This window comes from Ammospiza caudacuta, chromosome 31 (assembly GCF_027887145.1).
Source record: "Ammospiza caudacuta isolate bAmmCau1 chromosome 31, bAmmCau1.pri, whole genome shotgun sequence".
Taxonomy (NCBI): Eukaryota; Metazoa; Chordata; class Aves; order Passeriformes; family Passerellidae; genus Ammospiza; species Ammospiza caudacuta.
This window is the reverse complement of record NC_080623.1, coordinates 2,170,261-2,192,661: the sequence shown is the minus strand read 5'-3', so window position 1 is coordinate 2,192,661 and position 22,401 is coordinate 2,170,261. Positions and strand designations below refer to the sequence as shown.

Genomic DNA, 22,401 nt, shown 5'->3' with positions numbered 1-22,401 from the left:
ACCTGAAACACCTGATGGGCTGAGCTGAGCTGGTATCACCTGGAGCACCCAGGTCTGAGGGACCTGGGGATCACCTCCCACCCCTGGGCACATCCCTCACCTGGACACCTGCCCAGAGCCGCTTCAGTCACTGCACACATTCAGCAGAAAGAGCCAAATCTTTGCTTTTCTCCCCAAAAACACCCAGCAATGCCCCCTGCCCTCCCCCAGTTATCCCTTTATCCTCCAATTTTCCATAATTAAATCCGGAATTCTTGATGACCTCACGAGATCACACCTGCACCCACCTGGAGGCAACACCTGTGCCAGGTCACCACACCTGGGGGGGTCTCCAGGTGTTCCCTGTGAGGGGAGTGACCAGGTGAGCACACCTGGGGGGGTCTCCAGGTGTTCCCTGTTAGGGGGGTGGCCAGGTGAGCACACCTGGGGGCTCTCCAGGTGTTCTCTGTTAGGGGGGTGGCCAGGTGAGCACACCTAGGGGGGGTCTCCAGGTGTTCCCTGTGAGGGGAGTGGCCAGGTAACAACACCTGGGGGCTCTCCAGAGGCTTTCCAGGTGTTCCTTTTGAGGGGAGTGGCCAGGTGAGCACACCTGGGGGATCTCCAAAGGGTTTCCAGGTGTTCCTTTCAAGGGGGGTGGCCAGGTAACAACACCTAGGGGCCCTCCAGAGGTGTTCCAGGTGTTCTTTTCCAGGAGAGTATCCAGGTAACAACACCTGGGGGCTCTCCAGGTGTTCCCTGTGAGGGGCGTGGCCAGGTGACCACACCTGGGGGGTCTCCAGAAGGTTTTCAGGTGTTCTTTTCAAGGAGAGTGGCAAGGTAACAACATCTGGGGGGTCCCCAAAGGGTTTCCAGGTGTTCACTGTGAGGGGAGGTGGCCAGGTGACCACACCTGGGGGTTCTCCAAAGGGTTTCCAGGTGTTCCTTTTGAGGGTGGTGGCCAGGTGAGCACACTTGGGGGCTCCCCAGGTGTTCACTGCGAGAGGGGGTGACCAGGTAAAAACACCTGAGGTGTCTCCAAAGCATCTCCAGGTGTTCTGTTGGGGGGGGGGGGGGTGGCCAGCTGAGCACACCTGGGGCCTCTCCAGGTGTTCCTTTTGGGGAGGCGGCCAGGTGACAACACCTGTGGGCTCTCCAGAGGCTTTCCAGGTGTTCCCTGTGAGGGAGGGTAACAACAGCTGAGGGGTCGCCAGAGCATTTCCAGGTGTTCCTTTCGAGGGGAGTGGCCAGGTAACAACACCTGGGGGCTCTCCAGGTGTTCCTTTCGGGGATGGTGGCCAGGTAAGCACACCTGGGGGGGGTGTCCAGAGGCTTTCCAGGTGTTCTTTTTGAGGGAGGGGTGTCCAGGTGAGCACACCTGGGGGCTCTCCAGGTGTTCCTTTTGAGGGTGGTGGGCCAGATGACCACACCTGGGGGCTCTCCAGAAGGTGTCCAGGAGTTCATTGCGAGGGGGGGTGGCCAGGTGAGCACACCTGGGGTTCCCAAATCTCTGCTGTGTCCTCGTGGAGGGTGTCCAGGTGTGCTGAGAGGCCGCAGGTGCTCCCCACCTGTCCCTCAGCTGCCCCTATTTCAGGATGATGTGGTAGCTGTCGTTGGTCTCGGCTGCAAGGGAAGCCCAGGACAGGTGAGGGGAGCTGGGAGGGGCCAGGGGTGGCACACAGGTGTGTGAGGGGTCACACCTGCGACTCAGGTGTGGCCCAGCAGAGCCCAGGTACTCACACACCTTTCAGGGTGTCCAGGACGAAGCAGGATTCATCCTGGAAGTTCTGGATCATCTGAAACAAACCCCAAACGGCTCCAATTTAGGGCTTTTTGGGGAAAAATTTGGTTCCAAAGGGCGGGAGGTGCCCAGGTGGGAGCTCAGGTGGGAGCTCGGGAAGCACCAGCCAGGAACAGTTCATTGATTTGGGCCCTTCCCAGCACCTGCACGGGTGATGCTGCCCCCAGGTGTGCCCTGGGGCAGGTGGGCATTACCTGGGGCAGGTGAGGGTTACCTGGTTGGTGCCAGGTGTTCCTGTGGGGCAGGTGGGGTTACCTGGGGTAGGTGAGGGTTACCTGGTGCTGCCAGGTGTGCCCTGGGACAGGGGGGCATTACCTGGTGCTGCCAGGTGTGCTTGTGAGGCAGGGGGGCATTACCTGGGGCAGGTGGGCCTTATCTGGGGCACGTGAGGGTCACCTGGGGCAGGTGGGCATTACCTGGCACTGCCAGGTGTGCCCTGGGGAAGGGGGATTGCTGCCAGGGATGCCCTGGGGCAGGTGGGCATTACCTGGTCGCTGCCAGGTGTGCTCTGGGGCAGGTGGGCATTACCTGGTGCTGCCAAGTGTGCTTGTGAGGCAGGTGGGCATTACCTGGGGCAGGTGGGCATTACCAGGGCAGGTGGGCATTACCTGGGGCAGGTGGGCATTACCAGGGCAGGTGGGCATTACCTGGTTGGTGCCAGGTGTGCCCTGGGGCAGGTGGGCATTCCCTGGGGCAGGTGAGGTTACCTGGTCGCTGACCAGCACATGGATGCCCATGGGGCAGGTGGGAGTTACCTGGCACTGCCAGATGGGCATTCCCCGGGGCAGGTGGGGGTTACCTGGGCCAGGTGGGCATTACCTGAGCCAGGTGGGCATTACCTGGGCAGGTGAGGTTACCTGGTCGCTGACCAGCACGTGGATGCCCGTGGGGCCCTGTTTGTAGATGTGCTGGATGTGCTGGGCGGGCACCCGGAACAGCTGTGCCAGCTTCTCTGCCAGCTCGGCCGCCGTCAGCTCCTCCAGGTACACGGCGTGGTACACTGCGGGCACAGGGCACCCAACAGGTGAGCCCAGGTGTGCCAGCATGGCACAGCTACACCTGCCAGGTGTGCCAGCTCCTCCAGGTACACGGCGTGGTACACTGCGGGCACAGGGCACCCAACAGGTGAGCCCAGGTGTGCCAGCATGGCACAGCTACACCTGCCAGGTGTGCCAGCTCCTCCAGGTACACGGCGTGGTACACTGCGGGCACAGGGCACCTGCCAGGTGAGCCCAGGTGTGCCAGCACAGCTACACCTGCCAGGTGTGCCAGCTCCTCCAGGTACACAGCGTGGTACACTGTGGGCACAGGGCACCTGCCAGGTGAGCCCAGGTGTGCCAGCACAGCTACACCTGCCAGGTGTGCCAGCTCCTCCAGGTACACAGCGTGGTACACTGCGGGCACAGGGCATCTGACAGGTGAGCCCAGGTGTGCCAGCACAGCTACACCTGCCAGGTGTGCCAGCACAGCCACACCTGGGCTGGGCACAGCTGCACTCAGAACAGGCACCTGTCTGTCACCGTGTCCTGCCTGGCACAGTGACCTCCCTGGCACTGTGACCTGTTTGTCACCTGTGTCCTGTCACCTGTGTCCTGTCACCTGTGTCCTGCCTGGCACCCCTGTCCTCTCTGCCCCGTGTCCTGTCTGTCACCCAGAACAGCTGTGCCAGCTCCTCCAGGTACATGGTGTGGCACACTGCGGGCACGGAACACCTGACAGCACAGCCACACCTGCTCAGGTGTGCCACCATGGCCACCTGGGCTGGGCACTGCTGTGCTCCTAACAGGGACCTGCCTGGCACCGTGTCCTGTCACTGTGTTCTGTCTGTCACCTGTGACCCACCTGGCACCGTGTCCTGTCACCCCTGTCGTCCCGTCTGTCACCTGTGACCTGGCACTGTGTCCTCTCACCCATGTCCTGTCTGTCACCTGTGTCCTGCCTGGCACCATGTCCTGTGTGGCACTGTGTCCTGTTTGGCACCAATCTCCTGTCTGTCACCCCTGTCCTGTCACCATGCCCTGTCACCGTGTCCTGTGTGGCATTTCCACCCCTGTCCCCACAAACCTCCCAGTGTCCCTGAGCAGCAGCACCTGCACTGTTCAGGTGGGTTTGTGCCCAGCAGGACAGGAATTCCCCCACGTCCCCAGGTGTGCTCTCTACCCTCCCCAGGTGAGCCCCCATCCCCCCAGGTGAGCTCCCACCCCCCCAGGTGAGCCCCCACCCCCCCAGATGAGCTCCATCCCCCCAGGTGAGTTCCACCCCCCCAGGTGAGCTCCCACCCCCCCAGGTGTGCTCTCTACCCTCCCCAGGTGAGCCCCCACCCCCCCAGATGAGCTCCATCCCCCCAGGTGAGCTCCCACCCCCCCAGGTGAGCTCCCACCCCCCCAGGTGTGCTCTCTACCCTCCCCAGGTGAGCCCCCACCCCCCCAGATGAGCTCCATCCCCCCAGGTGAGTTCCACCCCCCCAGGTGAGCTCCCACCCCCCCAGGTGAGTTCCACCCCCCCAGGTGAGCTCCCACCCCCCCAGATGAGCTCCATCCCCCCAGGTGAGCCCCCAGCCCCCCCAGGTGAGCCCCCTGTCCCCCTCACCAAAGAAGGTGCCGCTGCCTCCATCGCCGTCCTCGTGCTCGTGCTGGGGCTCCCTCACCTGCTGCGACTCCTGGCACACGTAGATGGTCAGGCGGGGCCGCACCATCCTGGGACAGGTGAGGGTCACCTGGGGCTGCCTCTGCCTGCCCTGCCCTCCCCTGCTAGGTGTCCCCAGGGGGAGCTGGGGGAGCCCATCCCAACCCCTGCGCTGTGCCCACCTGAGCCCCAGGTGTGCCCTGGAGCAGCTGGGTGAGCCCATCTCAACCCCTGTGAGCTCCCACCTGAGCCCCAGGTGTCCCCTCACTGACCCTGGTCAGCCTTTCCTGAAATTCCCACCTGAGGCACCTGAGATGCTCCTCAGCCATTCCCACCTGGAGAAGCTCCCTGTCCCTGTCAGGTACCTGAGGATGCTTCCCTGGAATTCCCACCTGGAGAAGCTCCCTGTCCCTGTCAGGTACTTGTTGATGCTTCCCTGGAGTTCCCACCTGGAGGGGCTCCCCTATCCCTGGCAGGTACCTGAGGATGCCTTTCTGGAACTCCCACCTGGACACTCTGTCAAGTATCTAATGATGCTCCTCAGACATTCCCACCTGGAGAAGCTCCCTGTCCCTGCCAGGTGTCTGATGGTGCTTCCCTGGAATTCCCACCTGGAGGGGCTCCCCTGTCCTTGTCAGGTACCTGAGATGCTCCTCAGACGTTCACACCTGGACACTCTGTCTCTGTCAGGTACCTGAGGATGCTCCTCTGGAATTCCCACCTGAGAATTCCCACCCTAACGCCTGTCCCTGGCAGGTGCCTGATGATGCTTCCCTGGAATTTCCACCTGGACACTCTGGTCCTGCCAGGTACCTGAGATGCTCCTCGGCCATTCCCACCTGGGCCCTCCGTCCCTCACATCCTCCCAAATGCTCCAGGTGTGTCCAACCCCTGATTTTTAGGGCAAGGTGTGAGGAACACCCAGCCCCTTTGGGAACCTTCTGGGTAGGTCCCAGGTGGAGACAGCACCTGGAGCAGCAGGAGCTCCTGGCCTGGGGTTCCAGTCCTGGAGTCTCAAACTCAAAGAACCCTCTAATTCCCAATCTCTAATTCCTAATTCCTAATTCCCAATTCCCAATCCTTAATCCCTAATTCCCAATCCCTAATTCCTAACTCCCAATTCCTCATCTCCAGTTCTCAATTTCCAATCCCTAATCCCCAATTCCTAATCCATAATTTCCAATCCCCAATTCCCAATCCCTAATCCCTAATTCCCAGTCCCCAATTCCTCTTTCCAACCTGGACTTCCATCCCCAAAGTTCCTCTAAATTCCTGACTCGGATGGGAAAAGCCTGGGCCAGGTGAATCCCAGCTCCCTCAAGTGACTCCTGACCACCCCCAAGGTGTGTCCCAGCCCCCCCCAGGTGTGTCCCACACCCCCAGGTGACCCCAACCACCCCCCCCAGGTCAATCCTGGCCCCCCCAGGTGTGTCCCAGGCCCCTCAGGTGAGCCCCACCTGCCCTTGAGGGCGTTGAAGAGCCGGATGCCGTCAGCGGGGCCACAGATCTGGATCACATCCTCCCGTGTCAGCTTCAGCAGGTCTGCCCCTGGGAAAGCCCCAAATCCACCCAGAGTCACCCCAAAATTCACCCAGGTTCATCCCAAATTCACCCCAAATTCATCTCAAATTCACCCGAGTTGCTCTAGATTCACGCCAAAATTCACCCCCAAATTCATCCCAGATTCACCCCCAAATTCATCCCAGATTCACCCCAAAATTCACCTGATTCACCCCAGTCACTCCAGATTCACCCCAAATTGACCCTAAATTTACCCAAACTTCACCCCAAAATTCACCCCAGATTCACCAAAAATTCAACCCCAAATTCACCTCAAAATTCACTCCAGATTCACCCTAAAATTCACCCCTAATTAATCCCAAAATTCACCCTAGATTCACCCCCAAATTCACCCAGATTCACACCAAAATTCATCCCAAATTCACCCCAAAATTCACCCCAAAATTCATCCCAAATTCACTCCAGATTCACCCCAAATTCACCCCAGAGTTGCCCTAGATTCACCCCCAAATTCACCCAGATTCACCCCCAAATTCACCCAGATTCACACCAAAATCCACCCCAAATTCACCCCAAAATTCATCCCAAATTCACTCCAAACTCACCCCAAATTCAGACAGATTCACCTCATATGTGCCCTAAATTCACCCCAAATGGTGAGAGGGGGTGACCCCGCCCAGGTGAGAGGGGGTGACCCCGCCCAGGTGAGGTGACCCTGTCCAGCTGAGGTAACCCAGCCCAGGTGAAAGGAGGTGACCCTGCCCAGGTGAGGAGGGGTGACCTGGCCCGGGTGAGGGCAGAACTCACCTGAGAAGTTCCTGAAGAGCCGTGAGAAGGTGGAGAAGCGGTTGCGGTGCAGCCACTGCTGAGCCTCCTGCGGGCTCCAGGTGGGCAGCAGCGTCTGGGGGGACACAGGTGCTGCCAGGTGACCTGCCTGGCCAGCCAGGGGCACAGGTGCTGCCAGGTGAGCCCAGGGTGGGCCAGCACAGGTGGGAATGAACCCCTGGGCAGGTGGGACCTGGGACCTGGAAATGTCTCCAGGTGATGTGGAAGTGTTACCACAAAACCCACCTGTCCCTCACCTGGGTGTGGAACAGAGCCCACCTGTGCCTCACTTGGATATATGACATAGGTGAGCTCAGGTGGGCTCAGGTGAGCTCAGGGTGGGCTCAGCCAGGTGGGAATTGAAACCCTGGGCAGGTGGGACTGGAAATGTCTCCAGGTGATGTGGAAGTGTTCCCACAGAGCCCACCTGTCTCTCACCTGGATGGGGAACAGAGCCCACCTGTGCCTCACCTGGATGTAGGACACAGGTGAGCCCTGGTGGGCCAGCACAGGTGGGAAATGAACCCCTGGGCAGGTGGGAGGAGGTGATGACCTCAGAGGTGACTTGGAAATGTCTCCAGGTGATGTGGAAGTGTTTGTGCTGAGGCACAGGTGAGCTCAGGTGAGTTCAGGGTGGGCCAGCACAGGTGGGAAATGAACCCCTGGGCAGGTGGGACCTCGAAATGCCTCCAGGTGATGTGGAAGTGTGGAAGTGCTGAGGCACAGGTGAGCTCAGGGTGGGCCAGCACAGGTGGGAATTCCCCCCCAGGTCTCCCAGGTGTGTGCAGGTGACCCCAAGTGTCCCCTGTAGGACCCCCAGGTGTACCTGGGCAGGTACCTGGGCAGGTACTTACGTCAGCCAGGGGCGCGGGGGGGTCGGGCTGGTGGCTCGGGGACCCGCTGCTGGGGACAGAGGGACAGAGGGACACGGGTCACTGGGATACTGGGGACACTGGGATGGCACTGGTGTCACTGGGGCGGCACAGGGGTGACAGTGGGATGGCACTGGGGTCACTGGGATGACAGTGAGATGATACTGGGGTCACTGGGATGACACTGGGGTGGCACTGGCGCCATCCCCCCGGTCTGACCCACCCCCCAGCTCCCAGCGCTCCCAGTTCCAGCACTCCCAGTCCCAGTTCCCAGCACTCCCAATTCCCAGCACTCCCAATTCCCAGTACTCCCAATTCCCAGTACTCCCAGTCCAGTACTCCCAGTGCTCCCAGTCCCGCACCCCCAGCACTCCCAATATTCCCAGTTCCAGCACTCCCAGTCTGGCACTCCCAGCACCCCCAGTACTCCCAGTCTGGCACCCCCAGCACTCCCAGTTCCAGCAGTCCCAGTGGTCCCAGTGCTCCCAGTCCAGCACCCCCAGCACTCCCAATATTCCCAGTTCCAGCACCCCCAGCACTCCCAGTCTGGCACCCCCAGCACTCCCAGTGCTCCCAGTCTGGCACCCCCAGCACTCCCAGCACCCCCAGCACTCCCAGTCTGGCACCCCCAGCACTCCCAGTCTGGCACCCCCAGCACTCCCAATATTCCCAGTTCCAGCACTCCCAGTCCCAATTCCCAGTACTCCCAATTCCCAGTACTCCCAGCACTCCCAGTGCTCCCAGTCTGGCACCCCCAGCACTCCCAATATTCCCAGTTCCAGCACTCCCAGCACTCCCAGTCTGGCACCCCCAGCACTCCCAGTCTGGCACCCCCAGCACTCCCAGTATGCCCAGTCTGGCACCCCCAGCACTCCCAGTCTGGCACCCCCAGCACCCCCAGCACTCCCAATATTCCCAGTTCCAGCACCCCCAGCACCCCCAGTCTGGCACCCCCAGCACTCCCAGTATGCCCAGTCTGGCACTCCCAGTATGCCCAGTCCCGCTCACCCGTCCCCGATGGAGAAGCTGCTGTGGGAGCTGTTGAAGCCGGGCGAGGGCGCGTTGGGCACGTAGGTGACCTCGGGCCAGGGCGAGCACTGCGGGCACGGCAGGTGAGCTCAGGGGCACCTGAGCTGCACCTGCACACCTGAGCACACCTGAGCACACCTGAGCACACCCGGGCTGCACCTGCACACATCTACACTACACACCCACACACCTGAGCTGCACCTGCACACCTGAGCACACCTGAGCACACCCGGGCTGCACCTGCACACATCTACACTACACACACACACACCTGGGCTGCACCTGCACACCTGAGCACACCTGGAACTGCACCTGCACACATCTACACTGCACACACACACCTGAACACACCTGGAACTGCACCTGCACTGCACACACACACCTGAACACACCTGGGCTGCACCAGCACACCTGGACACACCTGAGCTGCACCTGCACACCTGAACACACCTGAGCACACCTGAACACACCCGGGCTGCACCTGCACACATCTACACTGCACACACACACACCTGGGCTGCACCTGCACACATCTGAGCACACCTGGCCTGCCCCTGCACACACACACCTGAACACACCTGGATTTCACACCTGAACACACCCGGGCTGCACCTGCATTGCACCCACACACCTGGAGCCATGCACACACCTGGGCTGCACCTGAACACACCCGGGCTGCACCTGCACACCTGAGCACACCTGGAACTGCACCTGCACACATCTACACTGCATACACACACCTGAACACACCTGGAACTGCACCTGCACTGCACACACACACCTGAACACACCTGGGCTGCACTTGCACGCAGCTGGGACTGTATCTGCACACAGCTGCAACGCACACAAACATCTGCACACACCTGGGACTGCACACACCTGGGCTGCACCTGCACACCTGAGCACACCTGGGCTGCCCCTGCACTGCACACACACACCTGAAGCCATACACACACCTGGGCTGCACCTGCACACCTGAACACACCTGGGCTGCACACACACACATCTGCACTGCCCACACACACCTGAACACACCTGGGCTGTACCTGCATGCACCTGGACACACCTGGGCTGCACCTGCACACACCTGGAACCATGCACACACCTGTGACTGTACCTGCACGCACCTGGTCTACACCCACACATACCTGGGCTGCACCTGCACACACCTGGGACTGTAAATGCACACACCTGCACTGCACACACAGACCCACACACACCTGGTACCATACCTGCACACACCTGGGACTGCACCTGCACACACTTGCACTGCCCACACTAATCTGCACACACCTGGGACTGTAGAGACTGTACCTGCACACAGCTGGACACACCTGCCCTGCACACACACACCTGCATACACCTGGAACCATGCACATATCTGGCCCTACACACACCTGGGACTGCACCTGCTCACAGCTGCACTGCAAACACACACACCCACACGCAACTGGGCTGTACCTGCACACACCTGAGACTGCATCTGCACTACACACACACCTGCACACACCTGGTCTGCACCTGCATACACCTGAACACTCCTGTCTACACCTGCACTCACCTGGGCTGCATCTGCACACAGCTGCAATGCACGCACACAGCTGCAATGCACACACACATCTGCACACACCTGGCCTTGCACACACCTTCAACCCCACACACCTGGCCTTGCCCTACACACATCTGGACCCACACATACATCCAACCTCACACACCTGGGCCTGCACACACCTGGCCCTATAAACACCTGGAACTCCACCTGCACACAGCTTCAATGCACACACACATCTGCACACACCTGGGCCTGCACACACCTGCAACCCCACACATTTGGCCTTGCCCTGCACACACCTGGGCCCAGAAATACATCCAACCTCACACACCTGGGCCTGCACACAGCTTCAACCCCACACACCTGGCCTTGCACACACCTGGCCCTGCACACACCTGCCCAGCTCAGGTCAGTAATGTCCCCAGAGCCCTTCTGCAGGTACAGAGCACCTCCTCTGCCCCAGTTCTGCCTGGCAGGTACGAACACTTGAGCTGCGGTCTGGCAGCAGCCCAGCCCTGCTGCCTGCAGCCAGGTGAGGCAGGTGGGCAGGTGAGCTCACCTCGGTCAGGATGGTGGTCTCGTATGAGGGCTGGTACTTCTCCTTCTCGTGTGGCGTTCGCTTCTCCATCTTCTCCCGGTCTGTCTTCTGCTTCCGGTCCGCTCCTTTGGGCTGCCCAGGGACAGGTGTGACAGGTGTGGGGACACACACAGGTGTGGGGACACTCACAGGTGTGGGGACACACACAGGTGTGTGGGACACCCACAGTTGGCATAGGTATGGGGACGCCCGCAGGTGTGGGGATATCCACAGGTGGCACAGGTGTGGGGGACACACACAGGTGACTCAGATGTGGGCACACCCACAGGTGTGCGGACACCCACAGGTGGCACAGGTGTGGGGACATCCATACAGGTGGTACAGGTGGCACAGGAGTGGGGACATCCACAGGTGGCAAAGGTGTGCGGACACTCATAGGTAGCACAGGTGTGTGTGACACCCACAGGTGGCACAGGTGTGGGGACACCCACAGGTAGCATAGGTGTGTGCGACACACACAGGTGTCACAGGTGTGTGTGACACTCACAGGTGGCACAGGTGACTCAGCTCTCCTGGTGCTCGGCACAGGGAAAAGGAGTTTGGGGAGAAGCCTGTCCTGAGGGCCTCTGCAGGGATAGGGATGTGACCACCTGGAGACACCTGTAATCACCTGAATACACCTGTAACCATCTGGAGACACCTGTAACCACTTGAATATACCTGCAACACCTGAAATACACTTGTAACCACCTGGAGACATCTGTAACCACCTGAAGATGCCTGAAGACACCTATAACCACTTGAAATCCCCTGTAACCACCTGGAGACGCCTGTAACCATCTGAACACACCTGTAATCACATGAACACACCTGTAACTCCCTGGAGACATCTGTAACCACCTGAAGATGCCTGAATACACCTGTAACCACCTGAATACACCTGTAATCACCTGGAGATACCTGTAACCACCTGGAGATACCTGTAACCACCTGAATACACCTGTAACCGTCCACACACACCTGTGACCACCTCAATACAGCTGTAACCACTTGAATACACCGGTAACCACTCTGCACACACCTGTAACCACCTGAATCCACCTGTAACTACCCGAACACACCTGTAGCCACATTGTACACACCTATAACACCGAGTACATCTGTAACCTCTCTGCAGACACCTGTAACCACCTGAACACACCTGTAACTCAAATCCCATGGGAAGCACGGATGTGGAACCTCCACAGGTATCCAGGTGTTCCCCTTGGCAGACCCCTGCAGAAATCCCCTTAAACTCACCTCTACCTGCACTCACAGGTGATGGAATCTGTCCCAGGTGGAGCAGGGGAGGGCAGAGCAGGACCCCAAATGCCACTGACCCCTCAGGTGAACAGGTGTGAAAAGAGGAGCCAAGGTGAGATTCTGGGGGTGCTGCAGGTGGGGTGGAGTCACAGGCACCCTAAGGTGTGACCTGAGTGGGAACGACCCCTCCCTGCACCTGCACTACCTGTACCACCTGCACCACCTGCTCCACCTGCACCCTGCATCACCTTCATCACCTACACCACCTACACCACCTGCATCAGCTGCATCACCTGCACCACCTGCATCAGCTGCATCACCTGCTCCATCTACACCACCTGCATCACCTACATCACCTGCATCACCTACACTACCTATACCACGTGAGCCACCTGCATCACCTGCACCACTTGCACCCTCTGCAGCACGTACATCACCTGCACCACCTGCTCCACCTACACCTACTGCACCACCTGCATCACCTGCACCACTGACACCACCCGCACCACCTAAACACCTGCACCACCTACACCACCTGCGTCACCTGCATCACATGCACCACCTACACCACCTGTACCACCTGCACCACCTGTACCACCTGCACCACCTGCAGCATCTGCACCACCTATACCACCTGCACGACTTACACCACCTGCACCCTGCACCACCTACATCACCTAAACACCTGCACCACCTCCACTAGCTACACCACCTGAATACCTGCATCACCTGCACCACCTACACCACCTGCACCACCTGCATCACCTCCGCTATCTGCACCACCCGCACCTCCTACACCACCTCCATGACCTGCATCACCTGCACCACCTACATCACCTGCATCACCTACACTACCTATACCACCTGCACCCCCTGCACCACCTACATCACCTGCATCACCAGCACCACCTGAATACCTGCACCACCTACACCACCTACCCCACCTGCATCACCTGCAGCATTTACACCTGCATCACCAGCACCACCTGAATACCTGCACCACCTACACCACCTACTCCACCTGCAGCATCTACACCTGCATCACCAGCACCACCTACACCTGCACCAACTGCACCGCCTACATCACCTGCATCACCTGCACCACCTGTACCCTGCACCACCTGCTGGGGCTGTTACTCCTACAGGTGGGATTTTTCAGAGGCACCAGTACAAAGCAGGACAGAGCCCAGGTGGGCCCAGGTGGGCGCTCAGGTACCTTGAACACCTTGATCTGGCAGCTGGCGGAGTGCAGGTGCTCGGTGTACTCGCCGCTCTCGTTCTCGCGGAAGGTGTCGATCTGCACGCGGAAGGGAACGCCCTTCTCGCCGCCGTGCTTGCGCAGCGTGAACTCCGTGCTGATGCAGTGCACCTGCGGACAGGTGAGCCTCCTGTGGGGCAGCCAGCCAGGGACAGGGCCCGGCTGGGCCTCACCTGGGTGTGGGACAGGGCCCGGCTGGGCCTCACCTGGGTGTGGGATTGAGCCCACCTGGGTGTGGGACAGGGCCTGGCTGGGCCCCACCGGGGTGTGGGACAGATCCCAGCGTCCCTCACCTGGCTGTGAGATAGAGCCCACTGTGCCTCACCTGGGTGTGGACAGAGCCCACCTGTCCCTTGCCTGAGTGTGGGACAGAGCCCACTTGGATACAGAACAGAGCCCACCTGTCCCTCACCTGGGTATGAGGCACTGCCCATCTGTGCCCCACCTGGACGTGAGCCAGTGCCCACCTGTCCCTTAACTGGATGTGGGACAGAGCCCACCTGTGTCTCACCTGGATGTGAGGCACTGCCCACTTGTCCCTCACCTGGATGTAAGGCAGTGCCCAGCTGTGCCTCACCTGGATGCAGGACAGAGCCCACCTGTCCCTTACCCTAATGTAGGACAGAGCCCACCTGGATGTGAGGCAGTGCCCACCTGTCCTCACCTGGATGCAGGACAGAGCACACTGTGCCTCACCTGGATAAGGGACAGAGCCCACCTGTGCCCCACCTGGGTGTGGGACAGAGCCCACCTGCCCCCCACCTGGATGCAGGACAGAGCCCACCTGTGCTCACCTGGATGCAGGACAGACCCTACCTGTCCTCACCTGGATCTGGAACAGAGCCCACCTGTGCTCACCTGGATGCAGGACAGAGCCCACCTGTCCGCACCTGGATATGAGGCAGTGCCCACCTGTGCTCACCTGGATGCAGCACAGACCCTACCTGTCCTCACCTGGATCCGGAACAGAGCCCACCTGTGCTCACCTGGATGAAGACCGAGGTCCTCTTGGAGGGGTCCCACAGGAATTCCACGGTGTTGAGCTGGGTCGGGTTCGCGCGGGGGTCAATGATGCCCACGGACATCGGGATATCTGCGGGGGAGGGGGGCACAGGTGAGGCCCACCTGGGACCTCCCAGCCGCCCCAGCCAGGTGAGACTCACCTATGTCCAGGATCCTGTCGCCAGGTCTGTTCCACCTCCAGCCCTCCAGCTGCTGGTGCTCCGTGTACTGCAGCCGCCGGTCGTGGAAAACCACCCGGAAGATGCTCTGGGTATGGGGAAACATCACCTGGGGCTGCCCTGACACACCTGGCCAGGTGTCCAGCCCCTCCCTGTGCCAGAAAGGGGCAAAGGGAACCACCCTCCTCCCCCAGCTCCCAGCCCCACTCAGCTGCAGGGCTCTGGAGGGCACCTGGCTGTCACGGGCACACCTGGCCCAGGTACCCCTGGCACGAGCACACCTGGCCCAGGTACCCTGGCATGGGCACACCTGGCCAGGGGTACCTGAGCTCTCTGCTCACCTTGACCAGCTTCCCGTTGATCTCGGGCAGCTCCCCGAGTTTCCTGTTGTCCAACATCCGGATCTCATAGGATTGACCTGGGGGCAGGAGGGCACCTGAGGGTTTCTGTCACTTGTACCTGTCACCTGAGCTCCTCCCTCACTTGGGGTCCCACCAACCCAGACCTTCCAGATGTACCTGAAAGCAGCAGGTACACCTGAACCTGTAACTGTCATCCTGCAGAGCTGCCCATCACTGACCTGTACAGATACACCTTACACACACCTGTACACCTTACATACACCTGTAACCACCCTGCACACACCTGTACAGATACATCTTAAACACAGAGATAAACCTTACACACACCTGTAACCACCCTGCACACACCTGTACAGATACACCTTACACACAGATACACCTTGCACACACCTGTAACCACCTTACACACACCTGTACAGATACACCTTACACACATACACCTTGCACACACCTGTAACCACCTTGCACACACCTGTACAGACACACCTTACACACACAGACACACCTTACACACACCTGTAATCCTCTGCACACACCTATACAGATACACCTTACACACACCTGTATCCAGCCTGCACACACACCTGTAGACACACCTGTACAGACATACTTTACATACACCTGTAGCCACGTTGTACACCTGCATCCACCCTACACACACGTGTACAAATACACCTTACACACCCAGATACACCTTACACACACCTGTATCCACCCTGCACACACCTATACAAATACACCTTACTCAATCACACCTGCAGTCCTCTGCACCTGTACAGGTGTACACAGATACACCTTACACGTGTATCCACCCTGCACACACCTGTACAGATACACCTTACACACACCTGTAATCCTCTGCACATACCTGTACAGATACACCTTACACACACCTGTAATCCTCTGCACACACCTGTACAGATACACCTTACACACACCTGTACAGATACGCCTTACACACATCTGCATATCCTCTGCACACACCTGTACAGATACACCTTACACACACCTGTAATCCTCTGCACACACCTGTACAGATACACCTTACACACACTTGTAACCACCCTGCACACACTTGTACAAATACATCTTCTACACAGAGATACACCTTACACACACCTGTACAGATACACCCTAACACACACAGATACACCTTACACACACCTGTAATCCTCTGCACACACGTGTACAGACATACCTTACATACACCTGCATCCTCCCTACACACAACTGTACAGATATACTTTACACACGCCTGTATCCACTTTGAACACACCTGAATAGATACACCTTACACACACTTGTAACCACCCTGTACACACCTATACAGATACACCTTACACACACCTGTAACCACCTTGCACACACCTATACAGATACACTTTACACATATCTGTAACCACCTTGTACACCTGTAACCACCTTGCACACACCTGTAATCCTCTGCACACACCTGTACAGTTACCTTACACACACCTGTATCCATCCTGCACACATCTCTGCACACACCTGCACAGATACACCTTACACACACCTGTATCCACTCTGAACCCACTTGTACAGACACACCTTACACACACAGATACATCTTACACACAGCTGTAATCCTCTGCGCACACCTGTAGAGATGCACCTTACACACACAGATACACCTTACACGCACCTGTAACCATCCTGCATACACTTGTAACCACCCTACACACACCTGTACAGATACACCTTACACACACCCTGCCTCCACCCTGCACACCTGTGCACACCCCTGTTTCCACTCTCCAGTCCCCCGCCTCTAACCTGCTGAACCCCCCAGGTGACTCCTGCTCCACCTGTGCCGAGCACAGCCAGGTGCAGGCACTGCCCCCTCCCATCTCCCAACAGCAACACCCCAAAACTCAGCAACTCCCGGGGGAAACAACACCACAACACCACCTTCCACAGCAGAACCCCCACCCATCCAGGCACCTGTGCAGGACAGGTGAGGCTCACCTTGGTTGAGGTAGGTGAGGGTCTCATCGTGCAGCTTGACGGCGGGCGAGGTGGCGGCGCACAGCACGTACTGGAAGGGCAGCAGCTTGTCCTGGCTCTCGGGGGGCAGGCTGGACTCCTCCTGCTTGAAGATGGGCAGGGCCAGGACATCGCTGTGGACAGGGGAGAGTCACCTGAGACAGGTGAGCTGGGGGGGCAGGGATTCCTTCAGTCCAACCTTGGTACCTGGAGGATGAGCCCCACCAGGAACCTGGCTCTGTCCCCAGACCCTGCCTGAGCTCAGGGCTCCAGGTGTGTCCTGAACATTTGGCCTCAGGGAAATACACCTGTGGCCATCTGAATACACCTGTCAGCATGGGAGAGAGTCACCTGAGACAGGTGAGCTGGGGGGGTCATGGATGCCTTCAATCCAACCTTGGCCTTGGTAACTGGAGGAAGAGCCCCCCTTGGCTGTGCCTCTGAACCCTGCCTGGCCTCAGAGGCTCACCTGAGCCACACCTGTCACCTGTGGCCATCTGAATACACCTGTCAGCATAGGGGAGAGTCACCTGAGACAGGTGAGCTGGGAGGGGGGTGATTCCTTCAATCCAACCTGGGCCTTGATACTTGGAGGAAGAGCCCCACCAGGAACCTGACTCTCCCTCTGGACGCTGCCTGAGCCCAGGGCTCCAGGTGTGTCCTGAACATCTGGCCTCAGAGGCCTTACCTGAGGCACACCTGTCACCTGTGGCCATCTGAATACACCTGTCACCTGTGGCCATCTGAATACACCTGTCAGCACAGGAGAGGGTCACCTGAGACAGGTGAGCTGGTGGTGGGGGGTCAGGGATGCCTTCAATCCAACCTGAGACTTGGTACCTGGAGGATGAGCCCCACCTGGCTCTGCCTCTGGATCCTGCCTGAGCCCAGGGCTCCAGGTGTGTCCTGAACATCTGGCCTCAGGGGCTCACCTGTGGCACACCTGTCACCTGTGGCCATCTGATTACACCTGTGAGCACCCAGGTACACCTGTGAGCACTGCTGATCCTGATTCCCATCACTACAACCACAATTCCTGCTGTAACTCCAGCCCTGCTCCTTCCCTGCTCCAACCACAGCTCCAGCCCAATGGCATCCTAAATCCAACCTGAATCCATCCCAATGGCATCCCAAATCCATCCTGAATCTATCCTAACTGCATCCTGAATTCATCTCTACTGCATCCGCAATTCATCCCAAATTCATCCCGAATCCATCCCGAATCCATCCCTACTGCACCCCAAATCCATCCAAAACCCATCCCAAATCCATCCTGAATCTGTCCATCCTGAATTAATCTCTACTGCATCCCGAATTCATCCCAAATCCATCCTGAATCCATCCCAACTGCACCCCAAATCCATCCCAATGGCACCCCAAATCCATCCTGAATTCATCTCTACTGCATCCGTAATTCATCCCAAATCTATCCCAAACCCATCCCAAATCCATCCCAAACCCATCCCAACTGCATCCCAAATCCAACCTAAATCCATCCCAAATCCATCCCAGTCCCAAACACAGCTCCGTGCATTACTTCAGCCATAATTGCAATTACAACTCCAACCCAACTCCATCCCAGCTCCACCCCAATTCCATCCCAAATCCATCCCAGCCCCAACCCCAACTCCATCCCTACTCCAACCCAACTCCATCTCAAACTCATCCCAACTCCATCCCAGCTCCATCCTACTCCATCCCAACTCCATCTCTACTCCTTCCCAACTCCTTCCCTACTCCATCCCAGCTCCAACCCCAATTCCATCTCTACTCCATCCCTACTCCACCCCACACCTCCATTTCCCCCTTGGTGCCCCAACTTTACACAGTTCAGGGTTCCCGTGTCCCTGGCACCCCCTGCCATGCTGGGGACCCCCACAGGTTCTGGGGACCCCTGGGGATTTTGGGGCTTCCCTTGGGGAATTTGGGGACCCCCAGAGATTGAAGGGTTTCCCTTGGAGATTCTGGGGACCCCCTGAGATTTTGGGGTTTCCCTTGGGGGTTCTGGGATTCACTGAGGTATTGGGGACTCCCCCTGAGATTTTGGGGTTTCCCTTGGGGATTTTGGGGACCCTTGGACATTTCAGGGTTTCCCTTGGGGATTTTGGGGATCCATGGATATTTTGGAGTTTCCCTTGGGGATCCATGGAGATTTTGAGGTTTCCCTGAAGGATTTTGGGGATTCACAGAGATCTTGGGGACTCCCCCCGAGATTTTAGGGTCCTTGGGGACCCATGGAGATTTTGGGATTTTCCTTGGGGATTCTGGGGACCCATGGAGATTTTGGGGTTTCCCTTGGGGATTCATGAAGATTTTGGAGTTTCCCTTGGGCCTTCTGAGGATCCATGGAGATTCTGGGGACCCCCAGAGATTTTGGGATTTTCCTTGGGGGCTCTGGGGACCCATGGATATTCTGAGGTTACCCTTGGGGATCCATTGAGATTTTGGGGTTTCCCTTGGGGACCCATGGAGATTTTGGGGTTTCCCTTGGGGATTTTGGGGATCCATGATTTTGGGGTGCCTCTGGACATTCCAGGGTCCCCTCCCTCTTCAGGCACCGCTGCTGAGGTGACACCTCCCACCTCCAGCTCCTTTTGGGGCCCCCCACTCCCCGCACGGCCCCTGCCTTCCCCGGGATCTTTTGGGGTGCCCTGTTTTGGGTTGCCCTGTGGGTTTTGGGGTGCCCTGTGGGTTTTGGGGTCCCTGTACCTCATGCTGTAGGCGCCAGCACCCAGCTCCTGCCCGATGCCCGAGAGGCTGGCGTCGAAATCCTGCACCAGCCCCGACTCGATCACCTCGTCCGCCAGCGGCAGCTTCAGCGCCCACGCCATGGCCCCGGCACCCCGAAACGGCCACCGGGTCACCCCCAAAAACGGGGGGTCCTCAGGGTCACCCCAAAAACGGGGGGGAGGCAGGGGGTACTCAGAAATGGGGGTGTCTTGGGGATACGGCAGAAGCGGGGATTGTGGCACTCCCAAATGTGGGGGTTGCAGGGCTCACCCCCAAAATCAGGGGTCACCCCCAAAACCAGGGGGTCTTGGGGTCACCTCCAAACTGATGGGGCTCAGGGTCACCCCAAAACGGAGTTTTCAGTGTCACCCCAAAAACGGGGTTCCTCAGAGTCACCCCCAAGCCAGGGGCTCCTCGGGGCACCCCAACACCTCCCCCTGATTTCTGGGGGTACCAAACCCCCCCAAAACCTCTTGAGGACCCTCTCCTGCAATGATTAATTTGGGGACCCCCAAACCCTGCTAGCACAGGCGAATGAACCCCAAAACCCAGCAACACCCCCCCCTCAAAGGGAACACCTCAGGGGCACCCCAAAAACCCCTGAGAGGTGACACCCCCGGGGGGCCCCGAGTTCTACAGAGCAACCCCAAGGGCTGCACCCAAGGGGACCTCAAAACTTGCACTCCCCTACAGAGGCTGCACCCAAGGGACCCCCCAAAATCCTGCACTGCCCTGCACTCAAGGGGACCCCAAAATCCTGCACCGTCCTCAAGGGGTTAGACCTGCGGGGACCCCAAAATCTTGCACTCCCCCTACAGGGGCTGCACCCAAGGGGACCCCAAAATCCTGCACTGCCCTCAAGGGGCTGCACCCACGGGGACCCCAAAATCTTGCACTCCCTTCTAAGGGCTGCGATCAAGGGGACCCCAAAATCCTGCACTGCTCTGCACCCAAGGGAACCCCCCAAAATTCTGCACTCCCTTCTAGGGGCTGCACCCCCAGGGACCCCCCAAAATCCTGCACTGCCCTGCAGGGGCTGCACTCAAAGGGACCCCCCAAAATCCTGCACTCCCCTCTAAGGGCAAGGATCCCAAAATTATGCAGTGCCCTTCACTCAAGGGGACCCCAAAATCCTACACCGCCCTCAAGGGGCTGCACCTGTGGGGAACCCAAAATCCTGCACTCCCCTGCACCCAAGGGGACCCCAAAATCCTGCCCTGCCCTGCAGCGGCTGCACCCAAGGGGACCCCAAAATTCTGCACTGCCTTGCACCCAAGGAGATCCCCAAAATCCTGCACTCCCCTCTAAGAACTGCACCCAAGGGGACCCCAAAATCCTGCACTGCCCTACAGGGGCTGCACCCAATGGGACCCCAAAATCCTGCACTCCCCTCTAAGGGCTCACACACGGGGACCCCAAAGTCCTGCACTGCCCTGAGGGGCTGCACCCACGGGGACCCGCCCAGTCGAGGCCAGGACCCCCCAGTCTGCGTCGGGACCCCCCAAACCGGGCCTGGACCCCCCCAAACCGGGACGGGACCCCCACTCCGGGCCGGGACCCCCCAATTTTCGCCGGGACCCCCCAAGCCGGGCCCGCCCCCCCGCTCCGGGCCGGGACCCCCTAGACGACACCGGGACCCCTCCCCAGTCCGACCGGGACCCCCCAGTCCAGTCCGGGCCCGCCCCCCCCGCTCCGGGCCGGGACCCCCGAACGCGCCGCTCCGCCAAGATGGAGGCGGCGGCCCCACCCCCGCCGCTGGGAGGGTGGCCCCGCCCCTCCGGCCCGCTCAGCCAATGGGAATAGGCCTTGCCGCGTGACGGGCGGCAACAATAACCAATAGAGAGCTGCGCGCCGGGCAGACCGCTCGGGGATTGGCTGGGGGGCGTGGCCGCGGCGGCGTGCGGCGCTGGGCTCTGTGAGGCGCTGGGCTGTGCGCGGCGCCTCCCGCGGGACCGCGGGTTCGATTCCCGCTGCCGCCGCTGCCCGGCCGCGGACGGGGGGCGAAGAGGAGGTAGGGACCCTCCCCCCCCGGCCCCCCAAATCCTGAAAAAAGGGGAAAGGAAAAGAAAAAAGAAAAATACTGTTTATTTCACACCACTACATCAAGTGCATCAGTCTGCCGCGGCCCCAGCGGGCGCCCCCGTGTCCCCCCCAGTCGCTCAGGGCAGGGGGAGCTGAGGAGGGGGCGCTGCCTCTGCTTTGGGGTTCACGCCCCCCAAACCCGGCGGAGATGTCCCCAAAATCCACCCACGGGACGTCCCCAAGGTGGGGGATCACCCCCAGAAGCCCCTCACGAGGCGGGGGACCCGCAATGTGGGGGTGACATAAATTTGGGGTCACCCCCGGTGAGCCGTGACATCGCCTCAGAAACACAGGGAAAAGGGCAAAACCCAGGAAAATGGAAATCGCTGATTGTGGGTGGGTGGGTGACACTCGGGGGGGGTCTGTCACCATATGTGTCACAGGGGGGGTCGTGTGTGAGAGGAGGGACCAGGGGGCACACACAGGCACAGGTGGGCACAGGTACAGGCACGGGACAGAGGGACAAATCCATGGCCAAAGGGACAAAATCTGTGGCCAAAGGGACAGATCCAGTGGCCAAAGGGACAAATCCATGGCCAAAGGGACAAAATCTGTGGCCAAAAGGACAAATCCAGTGGCCAAAGTGCTGATGGCTGGAGGTCAGGGGGCTGTGACTGGTGGGACACATAGAGGGACTCCCAGTGCTCCCAGTTCAGGGTGCTGAGGGCACAGGGGGGTGGGTACAGGTACAGGCACAGGTACAGGCACAGGGCTAGAGGGACACAGGGGTGGCCAAAGGGACA

General features: G+C 59.3%; 1 protein-coding gene across 1 annotated transcript; it reads right to left on the bottom strand.

Moving 5' to 3' along the window:
• Window positions 1-1,373: 1,373 nt before the first annotated feature.
• TFCP2 (transcription factor CP2) lies at window positions 1,374-20,925 on the bottom strand. Its single transcript, XM_058822089.1, has 15 exons — window positions 19,556-20,925; window positions 16,829-16,980; window positions 14,822-14,898; window positions 14,463-14,568; window positions 14,286-14,392; window positions 13,258-13,410; window positions 10,761-10,871; window positions 8,629-8,717; window positions 7,603-7,651; window positions 6,731-6,824; window positions 5,860-5,950; window positions 4,367-4,473; window positions 2,635-2,777; window positions 1,721-1,772; window positions 1,374-1,599 (listed from the first exon to the last, which is right to left on the bottom strand). Exons 1-15 carry the CDS (start codon window positions 19,675-19,677, stop codon window positions 1,562-1,564), a joined length of 1,491 nt encoding a protein of 496 aa, XP_058678072.1. The 5' UTR covers window positions 19,678-20,925; the 3' UTR covers window positions 1,374-1,561.
• Window positions 20,926-22,401: the final 1,476 nt, after the last annotated feature.

What these genes read in the sequence shown, in the direction of transcription:
- TFCP2 (XM_058822089.1), bottom strand. Translation starts at nt 19,677, where the DNA reads ATGGCGTGGGCGCTGAAGCTGCCGCTGGCGGACGAGGTGATCGAGTCG. An exon ending in GGACCTCGGTCTTCATCCAG is followed by an intron (nt 13,411 to 14,285) that starts GTGAGCACAGGT and finishes ACCTGTCCGCAG; the next exon opens with GTGCACTGCATCAGCACGGA. An exon ending in AGCTTCTCCATCGGGGACGG is followed by an intron (nt 7,652 to 8,628) that starts GTGAGCGGGACT and finishes CTCTGTCCCCAG; the next exon opens with CAGCGGGTCCCCGAGCCACC.